Here is a 17,579-nt window from a genome sequence, read left to right as displayed (position 1 = left end):
GTTTTGAGTGTTCTGTGCAGAACACTGTTGCTGGGTTGTGGCCCAGCAGGTGTTTATAGGAACCCAGGAGCAAGACAAAGGGCACTGGGAAGGACAGGAGGTGATAGAGGTGAGAAGGAACCAGGTGGAATGTGAGCATCCTACAGACCTATTGGTGTCCTACACAGCGGGAAAATATGGGCATTTCTGAATGCACTGAGTTGGCATGTGTTATGACTCTGTGAGTGGCTGGTTAGGGTTCGAGGCATACCATGCCTTTGTGGGTGAGGTTGTGTCTGTGTTCCTCTGAAGGACTCCCACTGTCGGTTGTGCTGAGGCAGGAAGTAAAGAGTGCGGGGGTGGGGGGGGCTGGTGCCGTAGACTAGCGGTAGGAGGAAACTTTCCCCTCTATGGGCCTCACGACACTATGTTCTGGGCTCAGAGGTGTTGCTGTGCTCAGAGCATTCCTGGGGCTGGAGGTGAGTGGGGCTGAGAGGTTTCCCCTAAGGGCCCTTCTGTTCTGCCTCCTTTTCATGAGTTCAGCCCACTGCTGAAGGGCAATGGTTCAGATAACCATGGTTCCTGTCCACTGTCCAGCCCAGCTCTGTCCAACAGAACTTTCTGTGAGGATGGAAATGATTTCTCCTCTGTCCAGTGTGTCAGCCAGTAGTGACAGGCTTTTGAGCCCTTGAAATGTGACTGGTATGACTGAGGAACTGAACATTTAATTTACTTAAATGTAATTCCTTTAAGTTTATATCTAAGTAGCCACCTGAGGCTAGTGGCTACCATGTGGGACAGCTCAGGTCTAGATGACAGGAAACTATGAAGATGTCAAGACCCAAAACCTGAGCCCAGAGCTGTGATGACAGCTGTCATCATCTTAGGACACGGAGGCTCTGAGAGGCTGAGTCACCCCCACGTGGAGGGTGGAGCTGCCCCAGAAGGCCCTACAGCAAGAGAGGGAGTGTCCTGGCTGTGTCAGGGCTCATGCCCAAAAACTTAGTGGCTCTAAACAACACAGTCTATAGGTCAGAAGCCCTGATGGGATCAGCTGGCTCTCTGGCCAGAGTGTCACAAGGCCAAAATTAAGGTGTTGGTGGGGCTGGCTCTTATCTGGAGGCTCAGGGCAAAAATCCACTTCATTTGGACTGTTGGCAGAATCTGAATCCTTATGGCTGTAGGTATGAGGTCCCTGTTTCCTTGCTGGCTGCTAGTTGAGATCTCCTGTCTGCTTCCAGAGGCTGCCCACATTCCTTCTCAAGTGGCCAATAGTGGCATGTTGAATCTCGCTTGTGCTTCAGGTCTCTCTGGCTGCCTCTCTTTCTCTTCTGCTGCTAGCCAGAGAACATTCTCTGCTTTTGAAGGGCTCATGTGATTATGTTAGGCTTACATGGATCTCTTTCTCTCTTTTTTTTGGGGGGTGGGGAGGGAGAGGGAAAGGGAAAGAGAGAATCTCGGGGGCGGGTAATCATAATCAATGCGGGGCTCAATCTCACAACTCTGAGCCTGAACTGAAATCAAGTGTTGAACACTTAACGGACCGAGCCACCAAGGTGCCCTAATAATATCCCTCTTTTAAGATCAACTGTGCCATATAACTTAACACAGTCATGGGGATGACATCTCATCTCATTTACGGACTCCAGGGATTAGGAGGTAGGGAATCATGGGAGGCTGTTTTTAGAATTCTGCTACCATGTGCACTTTTCGATATGACTCTTTTATATTATCTACTTTTCTCAAACCTGTGTCATCTTCCCTCCGTCTTCTCAATCACCTGATGACCTTGCTGCTTGTGTGAAAACCCATGACCTTCCCATCCTCAGGTTCATAAACCTCCCCACCTCCACACATGTCTTCTTTGCCTTTCCTCCTTCTAGATCCCTCCTTCTGGGCTTCCTAAGGACCCTGCTTTGTTGCCACCTTCTTCCTCTCTTTCGTCCATCTTTCTCTGCTCCGGGAATAATCACCGTCAACATACAGCCATGCTCTAGTATCTCCCATTTTAAAAACAAACCAAGCTCTCCTGGACTCCACCTGCCACACCAGTCACAGCCAGACTTCCTGAAAAAGCAGTCCATGCTCTCCCACTTACCCTCACTCATCACTGCAATCTGGCTTCTGTTACCAAAACCCCACCGAACTGCTCTTGTTACAGTCACTGTCTGGTTATCGATTGCTCTATCACAAACCACTCCAAAATTTAGTGACTTTAAACAATTTATTAATCTATCTCATGCTGCTGTGGTTGATGGAAATTCTCACTTGAGGTTTCTTTCTCGTGAGGCTGAGGTTGGTAGCAGCTGGGCCTGGAGTCATCCAAAGGCTCAGCTGAGTTGGACATCCCAAGATAGCGCACTGACATGACTGGCAGTTGATGGCGGCTGTTGGCTGGGAGCTTAGCTGGGTCTGGTGACTGGAGTGCCTACACATGGCCGCTATGTGACTTAGGCTCTCAGAATGGCAGCTGGGTTCTAAGAGGGAGTGTCCCAGGAATGAGCATTCCTGGAAAACCAGGTGGAAGCTGCAAGTCTTCTTATGACCTAGCCTTGGAGGTCACGCAGCATGACTTCTACCATATGCTGTTGGTCATAAGCACAACACAGGGCCATGCCAGGTTGAAGGGGAAGGGATTACAACAAGGGCATGGTTTATTGAGAGGGCTATCTTTGGAGACTAGCTACCATAGTTACCAACAACTTGGTCCTCCTTATCTTCTTGACTTTTTTTTTTAGTTTTATTTAATAATCTTACTTGACTTCTTAACAGCAGTTGACCTACTTGATCTCTCTTTTTCAACACTTTCCCTTCTCTGGCTCCACAGACCCCTGGCTTTCCTCTTCCCTCTGTCTCCTCTTTAGTCTCCTTTGCTTCCCCCAAAACTCGAAATATTGGACCACCTCAGATTCTAGGCCTGGGCTTGATTGTTTCTCTGTAACATCTCCCTGCGTAATCTTACTTGTCCCATGGTCAGTGCCCACCACCCAAATGCTGATGTCTACCACATTTTACCTCTAATGCTGCTTTTCCCCTGTGCTCAGAACTGGGATATGCAGCTGTCTTCTTGTTACTTCTATTTGGATGTCTGATGGGTATTGCAGATTTAATACATCCACTTCTCCACCCCCGTACTCCTCCAGCCTTTTCTGTCTCGACAGATGGCATCATCATCCATTCACTGCCCAAGCAAAAACCTAGGGGTCATCTGGGATCCTTTCTCCCCTCCTTCCAACACCTCCACTTCCATTCAAACCGCTAGTAAGCAAGTCCTCTCTGTTCTTTGGGGGCAGACTTCAACATATTTCTTTAAATATATTTAATTTTTATTGCCTAGCAAACTGACATCTTTATGGAGAAAAAAAAAAGTGTTATATTACCAGGTTTATCACGTAAAAGCAGTCTGTTTCCCCATCCTGAATTTTCATTTCCCAAAGCAGCCACTCTCATCTACTTTGGCTGGTTTTTCTGCCATTTACGTCTGTATTTTAGAATTTCTCATGTAGATAACTCTTTCCTCCTTTTTCAGTTTTTAGTATCATCTGTTTACTTTCGCCTGTGGGAAAGAGGTTTTGCTTTCTTATATGCCTGTTTCGTGCCCTCCCCCCCCCCGAAACACGCTTACTCTTCGTGCATCTCCGGGACAGTGTTATCACAACTTTTGGTTAAAATTTCGTGCTCACCACAATTCAGTGTTTGCATATGAGGATAACTATGTGAGTGTTGTTTACAGCCAAGCCTGGTAATGTGCTCTGATTAGAATTCCTTTTTTCCTCCCTCCGGAGTTAGTATTTGACATCTTTTTTTGGGTGTGTGCTTGCTGTTGAGAAATTAAAAAAAAAAATTAAAAATAATTATAGATTTTTGGGACATTGCAAAAATAGTGTAAAGAGGTGCTGTGTACCCTCCACCCAGTTTTCCCCAGGGGTAACATCTTACCTAGCTGCAGTGCAACGTCAGAACGGGGAAACCGATATTGTAAAACCCAGACCTTATGCAGATTTCACCAGGCCTCTCGGTTTTAACTGCGTGTACCTGAAAGTCACCACTTCCCTCCACTTGGACACTACAATTCTTGTCCAAGATGCCATACTGTTTCCTAGGATGATCATAGTAGTCTTTCTAATGTTGTCCTTCTCCAATCCATTTCCCACTGAGCAGCAAGAGGGATCTTCTAAAAACATTATTAGGTAGGTCAAATCCTTTATCACTTCCCTGTTGCCCTTAAAATGAAATGCACACTTTTCACTGTGACCTGCAAGGCCCCAGGCTCATGCCTGCCTCTTCAGGGACATCGGACGTGTACCACCCCTTGCCTGGACACCTTGAGCACCTCCTTACTGTTCCTCTGCCTGCATACCCTTCCTGCTGCTCTTGAAAAGGCCGGCTTCTCTTCCAGGTCTCTGCCTGATGGCCCCCTCCTCAGGCTGTCCCCGGTCATACTAACAAAAGTGTCCCTTTATCACCTCCTACATGGAGATGATCCCAGTCTATACTCGTGAGACTCATTCATTGGTTTACTTGCTTAATGTCCATCCTCTGTACGAGAGCATCAGTTTTGTGGGGTAGGACCTTGTCTGTTATCATTCACTATTCTGTTCCCATCGTCCCGCACAGGGAATTATACTTTCTGGCATGGAGTGTGCACTTAGCGAACGTGTGAATGAGTACTTACTGGGTTGGGGGCCCCTGATGATGAGCCCATGTGCTCGGAGAGCTGTTATACCAACCAGCAGTGGTGAGTTGCCCTAGAAGAGAGGCCAAGGCCTGCCCTCAGACTGAACCCACAATAGCTTCCTTTCTCTCTTCCCATGTCTTTCGGGATATAGAAGAAATAAAATAATGTTTTTTTCTTTGTAATCAGCTCATAAATTGTAGAGCCTCCTTTTTACGCGAACTCCCACCGATGACTCCCCCTCTGGGAAGCCCTTTAGCCTGGCTACTTAGAGGTATTCCCATGGTACCTTACAGAAGTCTAATTTACATTTAATGAAATTCACCCATTTTCAATACGTAGTTTGACCAGTTTTGACCCAGCAAACGTGCACTCATGTAAGCATTCCAGAAAGTTCCTTTGTGCTTAGGCTGCTGCTGCTTTTTAAAAATTGTGGTAAAGTACACAATAAATTGACCATTTCGGCCGTCTGTAAGGGTGTGGCTCGGTGGTGGCAGGTGTGGTTCACATTGTGCCACCATCACCACCATCCATCCCCAGAATGGTTTTTGTTTTGCAGAACTGAAACTCTGTACCCAGTAGACACTAACTCGCCATCCCCCCCACCCCGTCTCCCTCTCCCAGCCCCTGATAACCACGATTCTACTTTCTGTCCCTTTGAATTTGACTTTGGTGTCTTCTTCTTTTTTTTTCTATCATGGTAAAAAACATATAAGTTTGATCATCTTAACCATTTTTAAGTGTATGATTCAGTAGTGTTAAATAATGGCTTTTTTAAAGGTACGTTTGGGTTTAGTCGTGAGTGCAGAAAACTCCAAATAACAGTAGCGCAAACACAGCTGTCCACAGCTGCTGTGACAGCTTTACCAACACTAAGAATCTTATGCTTTGTCCTTTGTTACACACAAAGCTTCTACCTCATAGTCCAATGTGGCTGCTCCAGTTCCAGCCCTCGAGTCTACATTCCAGCCAGCAGGAAGGTAAATGGGGGAGAAAGGCATGTGTTTTCCCTTTAAGAGCACTTCATAGAAGTTACATATCATTTTGCCCTTCTGTCCCATCAGAAAGAACTTAGCCACGTAGGCACATCTTGCTGCACGGGAGCTGGGAGAGGGAGTCTTTATTCTGGACCACATATACCAGTTGTAATTTGTGGGTCCTAATGCTGAGAAAGGAGAGGAGAATGCATGTTGGGGAATAGCCAACAGTGTCCACCACAGCTTGCCTGCCTCATAGCACTGATCACTGCAGTGAAATCAGTTCTTTGCTTCTTACTAGACTGTAGATTCCCTCAGCCAGAGGCATTGTCTTTTACCTCTCAGCCCAGAGCCAGGTCCTTAATGTTTTTATACAAATAAATGAGTCCAGCCCAACCATGTGATTTGGAACAGCAGAGAAGTGAGGCTTTGAAGAGTGAAGTGGCCAGGGTCATCCAGTCTGGGCTCCCACCGAATTCAGGAAACTGCTTTCCTGCAGACAGGAAAGACTGGTGGCCTCCACTGACCATGCCCACTGCTGGGCCCCTTCTGGCTGTGGAGCCGCACTCGGCCTCCATGGAACTCTCGCACTGGTCCCACGTTGCCCCCTATGCCATGCGTCCACTTTACACACCTTTCCCTTGCTCCAGGCCTTACTCCGCCAGGCAGAGATGGCTCCTGGGAGTCTTCACAGGACATGCTCCTCCCTTAAGGGTAGGGCGGAGCACTTGGGGCCTGAGTCTCCTGAGGCTGAGAGCCCTCGGGCAGGAAGGTAATGCCGCCTTTGTCCTGGGCTGAATGGGAGAGAGCCCACCTCGTCGTCTGAGGTGGCTGCTTTTTCGTGTAAAGACAGACGTGCCCTTCGCAGCATGGAAGCTGCAAACACAGGGAGGAGGCTGGAAGAGGCAGATCACAGGTCCCCTGGACACCGTATAGGTTTATTGGTTGGCCGGTGAAAGAGTTCCTGCCTCTCCTCATGGTGACCTCCTTGCCCTTCCCGAAGGAATCCCTAGATGTTGGAGAGGCACTTGCACTGTGTCCTGTGCAGCCAGTCCTCTGTCTCCATGGATGAACCAGTCAGAAATGGGGGTGTAGAAAGGGGCTCTGTTGCTATCGGGCAAGAAGAATTCCATGCCCCAAGGTAGGGACCGAGACGGCTGAAGGGGACCTGGGAGGGGGTGAGGAGGAGTGGGGAGTAGGTTGATGGGGTGGGGTCTGGGGCATGTGTGCAGGAACCAGGGCAGGCCCCAGGCCTCTTTAGAATTAGCCATGTCACTGTGGACGTCCCGCAGCCTCTCTAAGACCTTCTTACTTGCCCAGAGAGGACCCAATGGCTGTTGTGGCCCGCCTCTGAGAGCCCACAGCATGCTCTTTCTTGGCTTACGTTGTGAGGCTCAAAGGCCCAGACTTTAAGTTGTAGCCCTTGCCCCCCCACCTTGCCCGTTCCCCTCTTCTGTTTTCCTGCCTTCCTAGAGCCCCTGGTTTTCTGATGGCCTCTTTGTGGCTTCTTAAGCTAACCGCCCCCCCCCCCCATAGGCCTCCAGTTCTCTTCCCCCAAGTGTGGCTGCAGGGGGCAGCATGGTCTCCCCAGGACCCTCCCTCTGAGGGTGGCTGCTAAACTCAGGGGAGCCACGTGCCAGGGTATGACAAAGGCCCCATAGGAGGCTTTACACAGGTGGTATTCTCAGACCTCACACCTGACTTCCAAATTCCTTCCAGAAGGTCCTTTCAGCTTTAACTCTTACTACCCCAAGGGTGGCGTTCAAATTCCCTCCCCCCACAAAGGCTTCTTTTTATTTTCTTGGCATGGCACTCAAAGCTCCAAGCAGGGCAGGACAAGAGGAGCCTGTGTCCCCTGGTGTCCTCTGGAGACCCCAGGCTGGCTGCGCTATGCTGAGTGACGTGGGCCTCGTGGTCGGTGATACAGGCGGCTACCCCTCCAACTTGCAGGCTTCTCTTGCCATCTTTGGGCATGGTCCCTGCACGGCCAGGGGTAGGGCACGGGCATCGATAGGAGGTATCAGGAAGAGTGGGAGCCAGTGGCCTGAATTTAGATCCTGTGCCTTTAAGTAAATGCTCAGAAGCAGCCTACCTCATGGGGAATACCAAATGAGTAAGCCTCTGGATAGTCACCACCCTCTTCGCCCGCATTTCCTGGCAAAGCTGGACCCTGGACCACCCCGTGGTCCCATTCTAGCTTCCAGCAGCAGGATGACCACTGATGTTCACATGCTACTCGTTGATTTTTAGGGGAGGGAGCCAGGCCCAGATGGCCATGTTTTCTCCCCCTCCCCCACCCCCCCCATCCTGGATATAGGTGTGTTGTGTCAGATTTAAGAAGAGATACTTGTCCTTACATCTTGATGCCGTGGGCTGCCACTGTGCCACCTCCCGTGCTTCCTCTCGGTGCCCTAGTACCTCCCTTCTCTCTAGCAGATGTCACTTGAGGGGGTGTTTCCGAGAACAACCAGATCCAAGAAGAAAAAGCAGACTACCCCGTAGCACTTGTTAGCCAATTGGGCCACGTGGCTCGGCCCACATATGGGAAGGTTTGTCTGTCCTTCCTGCCAGGTGAGTCAGTGGAGGTGGAACATTCATTTACTGGGGCAAATGTGCCATGTTAGAGTCATTCTGAAAAGTCCAGCATGCGGTGCCTCCCCCTACCCCCCCCCACCCTGCGGGCAGCAGGGGAGGGGAAGGGCTGATGAAGGCAGGGGAGAGGGAGAGTTCAGGGTGGCAGTTCGGACCTCCTAGAGAGGTGGGCCTGGGGACAGATGGGGGAGCAGAGCAGAGAAGGGCAGGCAGGTGTTCTCCAGAGGCTTGGTTTTATTGCGCAGTTCTCTTTTTCTTCGATGAGATACCATAAGCTGTGGTGCGCTACACACAGTCACATGATAGGGGACAGCTGCGGGGGTGGGGGGCAGGGAGCTGGGTGTTGGGAAAAGCCATCTGTCAAGGCACTCCACGGGCTGCCTCAGACCCCCTCTGACCCCCCAGGTCCCCAAGAAGCCAGACCTGTGGGGCAGAGGGCTGTCGGAAGGCTTAGCCGGCAGCCACCAGGGGCCGGCACTGACGGGGCAGGAGAGAAAGAACCTCGCAAACACTCGGGCCAAACTCTCCTCTGCTCTGGGACTCACCTGGCCCGGCTTACTGCCTCCAGGTCAGAGTTCTGGAAGCTCTTAGGAGCTTGGAACAGGCTGGGAGGAGGCTGGTCCTCTGGCACCCTCTCAACTGCTGGCTGAGGCAGTGAGGGACAGTAGGCTCTTAATTTTAGTTTCATCAGGTAGAGAGGGACGATGGACCCTCTCTTCTACCCCGTCTCCAGCCCTCTGTTAGCACTGCTCCCAGGAAGAGTCTGCTTTTTCACTGGGCCCCCAGGGGACCTCTGCAGTGGTCAAAGGATGGCTTCTTGCTGTGGCGGAGAATGCTTCTGGAGATGTTCAGTTCTCTCCTCTGGTGATGGGCCACAAATGCTTGGCAGTGCCCTCACATCCGGGGTCTTTGGGCACCATCCTCGCCTGCTGAGGGATGTGCTAGGCCCGGATGTACCTCCTCCCCCTCCAGGTCTCTCCCAGGCCGCTGGTCCTGGTGGGCAAGGATGACCCCCCTCCGTCCTCCTGGGACTGGGACCCCTCTATCCTTCTACCCCTCCCACGCCCTTACTCTCTATCACGTCCCCAACCCTGGCTTCCCTTTTCACAAACTCCCAAAGAAAAGGAAGGATAAACCAGACAGAAGCAACTTTGGGACAAAGAGTACACACACACACACACAAAAAGCCAGTGGCGTGCGGAGAGGGTGTGAGGTGGCAGAGGGGCGGAGGGGCAGGCAGATGATGCATGCGGCACTGGGATTCCTTATGAGGGGCGGGGTGCCCATTGCTCCTCGAGATGTGTGAGGGATTGGGGGGAGGGGGTCAGCCAACTCAGAGGAGTAGGGTCTCTGGACTGGGCCGCGTGGCTTCCTGCCCAACCAATCACAGGGAGATGAAGTCCATGGCCTGTAGGAGAGGCAGCGAGAGCAGGAGCAGCAGCAGCCCCGAGGTGTTCTGGGCCAGCAGGCTTATGCCCTCACACTTGACCAGTTTGTCTGTGGAGAGAGAGTGGGGAGGAGGGCAGGGCAGGAATGAAGAGGGACCGGGATTCAGGCAGGCACAGGCCCTGAGCTAGGGCACATTCCCTTGGGCAGGCTGGCGTCATGATGTCTTAGCTGGAACCAGGGCCAATCTGCTCTGGTAGAACCTACTAGCTTTCCCTTTTGCAGGTTCCTGAGCTCTTGAACAAATATCATATCAAATCTTTGATCAAGCATCTTCAAAAGAAAACTGGGGGTGAGGTAGCTAGTGTCATCCCTGTTTTCCAGGTGGGGAGGAGGAGGACTGGGGAGGCCGAGTGATTTGCCCAGTCATGGTAGAAGTGTCTGCAACACCGTTCCGCCTATCTCACTCTCCCCTCAGCCCTTCCCCCATACACACAGCAGGCAGTGGTTCCCCAGGGTGCCAGACAGCAGCTGGGGGGAGCAAGAGGGAGGTTCTGGGGCCCCTCTCATCTCCGGCCTGGCCGAGGGGACTGCCTGCTGCCTTAACCAGCCCTCTCCTCCCTAGCCTCCCTCTCCCAGCTCACTTGGCCTTGTTGGGAGTTTGCCTCACCTCTGAGCACAGAGACATTCTTGCTGGAGGTGATGGGAGGCTGGCCAGAGAGCCGGAGTTCACATGTGTACGTCCCCTCGTCCTTGGTGGTGAAGCTGGATAAGTAGAGGACCTTGATGTTGTACTTGCTGGTGAAGTTGGTTCGGGAGCGGTAGGAGTGCTCAGGCACCCCCATAGTGCCATAGAGCACATGCTTCTTTTTCTCCCTGGTCAGGCTGAACTCATACTGGATGGGCGAGGTGGTAGTATTCTCATGGCGGCAGTCCAGGCGAAGGCTCTGGTCCACCAGGCAGGCTGTCAGGCTGGTCACTTTCTGCCCATGGGCTACCTGCAAGACTGGCACCAGCAGTGCCCACTCCTAGGTTGGGGGGGCCTGCAGAGCAGGGGGCCTCCAACCCACAGCAACAGGAGAGAATAGGCTTGCCAGGGAGGGCACAGGGGTCTGCTCTTGGGGCGCCTCTCCCCACCCCAGAGGTCTCTCTGGGCTACTGCCACTTCCCTGCTGCAGACCCAGCCTCCTTCCCTCATCTTCTTTAGTCTTGGGTGTCCCCGGGGGCAGGAGATCTTGGGGAGTTGATGGAGGCTCCCGGTTCCCATTTGGAGATTCCAGCTCAGTATGGGGCAGACCCAGTGGACTGTTTTTCCAAAAGCCGCCTCAGGCAGCCGGAAGATCAACTAGGTTACTCAGCAGATTTAGGGATGAAAAAGAGCCCTCTCTCCCTCAATCACCTCCCCGTCCTGATGTTGGGAGGAAGAAGCTAGCTTCTCTGAAGGGAAGGAAGCCAAGGTGCTTAGAATCCCAGCCCTGCCCATTGCCCAGTACCTGTCAGCAAAAGAGCGAAGCCAATGGTGGGGTTCATGGTGCTGGGAGCTCAGTCCTTGATCTGGGGGTGCGACAAGATGCAAATCAGCCAGGAGATGGGGCAGGTGGGCCCACACTTATTGCTAGGGGTGGAGGTCTCTGGGACACATGCCGTGATGGCCATGGCAGTCACGCAAGCTTCTCTTTACGGTTCTCCCCTCTCACTTATGAGTGACTGTGACACGGCCACTTGATGCTTCCTCCCTCGGGAAAGCAAGGGGAGGGAGAACACACCCTATGATGGTATGTCTCTGCATGGAAAACTTGGAGTAAAGTGACTTTGACCATTTCCTTTTTCCTTCAGGAAAGCAGAAACATACTGTTTCCTAATTGTGGCAAAGTAGAGCTAACACAAAATTTGCTATCTTAATCATTTTTTAAAAAGATTTATTTTAGAGAGAGAGAGAGAGAGACCACGTGTTCAAGGGAAGGGGGAGGAGTAGAGGGGGAAAGAGGCGGGGGGGAAAGAATCTCAAGCAGACTCTTTGCCCCCACCTAGGGAGACCCGGGACTCGATCTCACAACCCAGAGATCACGACCTGAGCTGAAACCAGGGGTCAGTTGCTTAACCAACTGCATCACCCAGGCACCCCTGTCTTAATCATTTTTAAGTGTATGATTCAGTGGTGGTACGTTCACTCATATTCTTGTGCAGGCAATCTGCAGAACTCTTTTTATCACTAAACTCTACCCATTACACAAAAACTCTTTAACACTAAAATTCTACCCATTACACAAAAAAATCTCCATTTGGGGACTTTTCTGTTTCTTGTTCAGAAGAAAATCCCCAATGCCCAAACAGTTCCTGGCATATGATAGATGCTCAAAAGATCCTTAACGAACGAATGAATGAGTGAACTTTAGATACCCCAGGATTGTGATGGGGATTAAGAGGAATGACAAACGTCTGCCATGAGGACTGCTCCACAGTGAGTGACCCATAAAGGTTAATTCCCCTCCTCTAGAAAGGGCTGTGTGGCTAAGGTGCTTCCAGATGGGCCCGTAGTTGGCATACAGCAAAGGGCCTTCCGACGGTGCTCTGTGATTGTATGTGTTCTCTGACTGCATAGGAACCAAGATGTTTCCAAATGCCAGCTCTCTGGGCAGGCCTCCTGGGCCTACAGTTTTCCAGTCTGGTTTCAATAGACTCCCTGCCTAAGCTCTGTGCCCTGCCTTTTTCGAAGTCTGGACCAATATCCCGATGTCATGAGCAGGTAGCCCCGCCTGTCAGCACTGGTGCTTGAGGGCTTGTGGGGGAGAGGCCACACAGGAGGGCCTTGCGCCTGGGAGGGGCGCGGGGTCCTGCCCTGATGTCAGCGCCCAGGTGCACTGCTGGCTGCATCCAAGGACCACCCCCCCCCCCCCGTGGCGCTCAGCCATGCGGCAGGGCGAGGCTGGGGTACCCAGCGGGGACTGCAGTCTGTACACTCCCAGAAATATAACCGAGAGCGCCCCCAGGGTGCTGTTGGGGAAGAGAGGGGGTCGGCATCTAGCTTTGATTCACAGACACTGAGTTACAGAGAAGGGGTGTGAGTTTGAGATCTAGGAGGGAAAAGGGGAAGCCTGGGCTAGAACGGGGATGAAATGGGGCTGGGGCTGGAGAGGGATGGAGAGCCAAAGGGACGGTTAGAGAGCGGTAGGGGAGGCACAGATGTGTTCATTTCCTCTGCCTGGTGTCCCCGGCAGCCCAGAACCCGGAGAAGTTCTGCACTCCCTCCCTCTCCAGCCCCCGTTCGACTAGCCCCACCCTCATTCCGTTTCCGTGTTCCATCCGTCTCCTCTCCCAATTGAGGTCCCCCTTCCCCCTCTCATCCTTTCCCAGTTCTCCCCTCCCCCGTCTGCCCGCCTTCCAGTCCCCGCCCGCGGCACTGCGGTTTCCCTGTCCTTTGACGCCCCGCACCCAGCCCGCCGCGAGGTCGCAGGGCAGAGATTCCCTTCAGCTCGCATGGTCAAACGTCCTCTCCCGCAATTTCAGCGCCCCCACCCAACGCCTTTGCAAAGCTAGGTTTGGGGACGTCTGCGTGGAGAGCGGAACCCAAGGCCGTCCTTGGCGCCCTTCATCCCGGTTCTCCTCCTGCATCCCGGTCCCAAGTAACTGTCCCTTCAGCGGGCGAAAGCCGGGGAGCGCCTTCCGCAAAAGGCGGGGTGCGGCACGGCCTCTGGCCTGCAGCAGTTGGTCCCGCTCCCCCCTACCTGTGAAGCAGACCCCTACCCAAGCACGGCGAGGCTCCTTGCCAGGGCGCCCCCGAACCTTTTCTCGAAGCCTCGGGTTGGGAGGACTTGCCTGGGCGCTGGGGGCCTCGCCCAGCGCCCCGGGTCCCCCCCTAGCTCCCGTTCCCACCTGGGATCCTGTCCTCCGCTGCTGCAGCCTCCCCCGGGCGCGCCGCCGCCTCCAGTTGCAGCACCCTGCCCGCGCCCGCAGTTTTCACCAGGGGTGGGAGTGGAGGAGCGGGGAGGGCCCTGGCCGCAGCCAATCAGAGACTGAGGGGGGAGCGAGGAAGGATGGCAGAGGGAGGAGGAGGCGGTCCCGTATAGATATGGGAGAGTGGCCGTCTGCCGCAGAAGGGGGACCTGGCAGGCTAAGCCAGGGATGGGAGGGCTCAGGGCCCCGGGATCAGGGTGGGGCAATGCCGGGAACACTAGCTGGTTCCCAGAACCCCGAAATGATTGCTCCCCTTTTCAGGCTTTAACCCTTTCTTATGACCTAGGCTTCAGAAGCCTGTGGGAAAACCAAGGGGTAAGGAGTGGAGGATGCAGGCCAGTAACCCGCCCCTTTGGTCAGTGCCCACGCCTCCTCCCGCCTTCTTTCCTTTTCCGCTGGAGCCCACCTTCATGGAGCCTCCAGTGAGAAGTTTGGGAATTGGAATATTCCAGGCTTTCTCCAAAGGAAGATGGTGGGGGTGTTTTTCCACATTGGAGCGGCCCTTCAGAGGCAAGGCAGGCACCGCATCTCATCCTTCCTGGTCCTGAGCCCTGCCCCACTCCCTCATCCATCCTAGAACACCCCCCCCCTTCAGGGGCTTTCTGCTCTGGGGTGCTCAGTCTCCCTCAGTTCCTGGGCTGGCACCTCCCCCAGCAGATAGCTAGAAGGTTCTTCTCGATTTCATAACTCCTCCTGACACTCCCCTCCCCACCTCGTCCCTGAGTAGTGTCTGCTTGTTTGGTCTTCAGATGAGAGAAGGAGTACTATTTTCTACCAAGCACTGTGCTGGGCTCATTACATCCATGGCTGTGTTGACCCCACAACAACGTGCTGGGTTCATCCCATCCCACTCCCCATCCTGTTTCATGGCTAGGAAGTGGGAGAGCTGGCCAGTCCACGGTTGCATCCCAGCTCAGTGGGAGGGGACATCGTGGTACTGTGGGAAAGGGGAGGAGACAGGACTGTCTAGAAAGGAATAGAGGAAACCAGGCTCTTAATCCTGTGGGGCACCCGCCCTAGCCCTATCGATTCAATTTCAAGTCACCAAAAGCCCTTGGATTTTTTTTTTTTTTCTTTTCATGGCCAGTGCCAATGACTTGTCTCTCTCACCTACAGGTGAGGTGAATTTTTTTGAACGAAGGCTTATTTGTTTGATCTGCATCCTCATTGTGTCTTGTGCATTCTGGCTGGGACATCCTGTGGGCTGGCCCTGCATCCCTGCCATCTGCCTGCCCATTCTCCTATTTCTTCACAGAAGTGAGCCCTGGCACCTTAACTGCAGTTTCCATTACCGCACTGCTACTGTTGGAAGTCGTCCCTGGGCTAGCAAGTGGGAAATTCACTTCCCTCTCCCTCCCTGGGAGGTTAGGTGGCCTCCCAGCATTCAGAGTGATGGGACTTTCTAACTGAAACGAACTTTGAGGATGGTCCAGTCTAGGGGCCATTCACTGGGGTAAACAACAGAAGCTCCGGTGGTGGTGGTGATTTATGAAAAATGCAGGTGGCCCTGCCCACCTGGGATCTCCTTAGTCTAGCAGTACGCTGCCGGTGTCTACACTTTTCACAAGTTCCCCAGGTCTGGAAAGAACAGAACACTGGTCTGGTAAGACCATCCCTCTTCATAGATCAGGTCACCTGGCTTCTCGTTGTCTGCGCCGTGATTTTTAAGGCCCTGGATGTCCTGGCTCCTGGCTGTCTGCCGTCACCACCACCTCATCTTGCCCATTCATCTTCCTGCTACATTCCAGAAACGCTGGCCTCCTCCCTGTCACTGCATGCATGTGGTCTCTCCTGGTTAACAACGTTCTGATTCTCAGTCTGAGGTTCTTTCCTATCAGAGCACAGTTGCTTTAGGCGGGGGCCTAACCCTCCTTTCTCTTTCTCTCTCTCTCTCACACACATATACACACAAGCACACATACAGATGGGACTGGAGACAGTTCCTTATCTTTTTGGCAGAACATGGGGATACCCAGAGGCCTCTTAACTACAGAAGGTATCTGAGCTCTGGCTGAACAGGACCCTGGCTGCCGTTTCCCACTCTGTGGCGGAGTCTCTGAGTGTTGCTGGATGGAAGACCTAGCTGTGCTATTTTGATAAGGTCATGAGGACCTGGCCTACTTTCTGGGTCCCCAAGCACTTTAGTTCAGGAAGGGGAGGGGAGTGTGGACTCTAGAGGGTATGGCAGTTGTCTGTCTACTAAAGCAAGATCTCTGGCTGGTTGGAGTTAATGATTTGAATGAGACAATCTGGGGGCAGGGATGGAACACAGAGTGGTAAAGGGGAGGGGATTTAAAATCTCCCATTTGCTAATGGGACAGGATCAGGGTGCTGATATCAGGAAGGGGTTAAAGGAATCCACCCAAAGCAAGATTTCCTGATATCAGGAAGGGGTTAAAGGAATCCACCCAAAGCAAGATTTCCTGACAGCCTGTGGCTCTTCTGTTGGTTTCTTAGAAGTAACTCTCCCATCATCTCCAGTTGCCCCAGCTAGGGACACATGGGATAAAAACTCTAAAAATGCATATTCCTTTAGGATGACCAGTGGACTACCAGCCATTCCACCGATTTAATCAGATTGGCTTTATAGAATCACAGAGATGACAGAAGCCATCCTATCATTTTATAGCTGGAGACTGAGGTCCAACAGAGGAAGGATTTGTCAAAGGACCGACAAATACTTTGGAGCATTGCCAGGCCTGGCTATATCCTAGATCTCCTGACTCCACATACAGTGCTCTCCACTGCTCCCTTCCACCTCCTACTAGACTGATTTCACTGGTCCATGGTGAATAAGAAAAACAAGGACAGTGAGGGATGCTCTAAACATAGATGTGAGGTCGCCCCCTTGTTCTGATCAACTCCTCTTCACTGTGTTGATGAGGGAGAGATTTTTACCCTTGGGTTTTGGAGATGGCTGAACACATGACCCCTGACACCAGACAGGTGAGATGGACAGTAGTTTATTAGTCACGTGTACTCACAGCCCAGAGGAGGACACCACACACAGAAGTTTCACAGGAGCAGAGTGAACAGCCCGCAGCTATGGGAGGCAGGCTTCGTTCGTTAAACATTGGCTTGCTGAATAATTCTGTGGGCTGGCATGGAACTGAAGCCCACTGCTCAGAGATCATCATGCCTAGTCCCCATGATATGGAGGGTGGATTGGCTAGAGGAACTTACTAGCAGAAACTAAGTTGGAAGGGGGACTTATGGTGAGGCTGTTGAGGTGCTCCAGATTTTTCATGTCAAGACAGCACATACTGTTGAGTCCTAATTTGGGGCTAATTGAGGTCTTATGCCACTTACCTGCCCTTCCTTGGGAAGGCCTGTGTTTTCATGCTAAGGTTATACCTCTCTGCTTCTTTGAAGTGGCAGTGGTAGAAAGCATGTGTGTTTTTAATGTCCAAAGGCAAAAAGAAAAACAAAGGAAATTTTTTTTAAAGATTTTATTTATTTATTTATTTGACAGAGAGAGAGAGAGAGAGACAGCCAGCGAGAGAGGGAACACAAGCAGGGGGAGCAGGAGAGGAAGAAGCAGGCTCCCAGCGGAAGAGCCTGATGTGGGGCTCGATCCCAGAACTCCGGGATCACGCCCTGAGCCGAAGGCAGATGCTTAACGACTGAGCCACCCAGGCGCCCCAAAAGAAAGGAAATTTGATAACTTTCTGTTGATCTGCAAATTTCTTTGGAAATGTGACTAGTCTATGAAATTCAAAAATCTTGGAATCAAGGGCTGTGCACTCTGCTGCCTTTCCTAATCTCTAGTTGAGGTCAACTCCCCAAGTGAGGTCACTCTCTGAAGAAGTGCATGTTTGGTTGGAGACTATGACAAAAAATAAAAGTTATCTCTTAGAACACAGGGCAGAGGGCAAGAGGACAGAGCAACAATGGAGATATAATATTTGACTATTTATTTATTTAATTTATAAGATTTTATTTATTGATTGATTGAAGGAGAGGGAGAGAAACATGGGGCTCATTCCCAGGACCCTGAGATCATGACCTAAGTCAAA

General features: G+C 52.1%; 1 protein-coding gene and 1 long non-coding RNA gene across 2 annotated transcripts in view; one reads left to right on the top strand and one right to left on the bottom strand.

The window, feature by feature from the left end:
• Window positions 1-17,579, top strand: part of LOC148108806 (uncharacterized) — a 170,146-nt gene that overhangs the window by 22,503 nt on the left and 130,064 nt on the right. The window lies entirely within an intron of this gene.
• On the bottom strand, window positions 8,438-13,580 carry THY1 (Thy-1 cell surface antigen). The gene is made up of 4 exons (XM_045797981.2): window positions 13,483-13,580; window positions 11,103-11,163; window positions 10,280-10,615; window positions 8,438-9,720 (listed from the first exon to the last, which is right to left on the bottom strand). The coding sequence occupies exons 2-4, from the start codon at window positions 11,137-11,139 to the stop codon at window positions 9,608-9,610; spliced, it is 486 nt and encodes a 161-aa protein (XP_045653937.1). The 5' UTR covers window positions 11,140-11,163; window positions 13,483-13,580; the 3' UTR covers window positions 8,438-9,607.

Source organism: Ursus americanus, chromosome 16 (assembly GCF_024610735.1).
Source record: "Ursus americanus isolate L20-20 chromosome 16, mUrsAme1.1.p, whole genome shotgun sequence".
NCBI classification, from domain to species: domain Eukaryota; kingdom Metazoa; phylum Chordata; class Mammalia; order Carnivora; family Ursidae; genus Ursus; species Ursus americanus.
The sequence above is the reverse complement of the archived record's forward strand: the minus strand, read 5'-3'. Positions and strand labels throughout refer to the sequence as shown.

Bases quoted from the DNA above. Each gene is read 5' to 3' on its own strand.
- THY1 (XM_045797981.2), bottom strand. From the start codon at position 11,139: ATGAACCCCACCATTGGCTTCGCTCTTTTGCTGACAG. The intron at 10,616-11,102 runs GTACTGGGCAAT...TGCTGGTGCCAG, and splicing joins CTTCGCTCTTTTGCTGACAG to TCTTGCAGGTAGCCCATGGG. The intron at 9,721-10,279 runs GTGAGGCAAACT...CTCTCTCCACAG, and splicing joins GAATGTCTCTGTGCTCAGAG to ACAAACTGGTCAAGTGTGAG.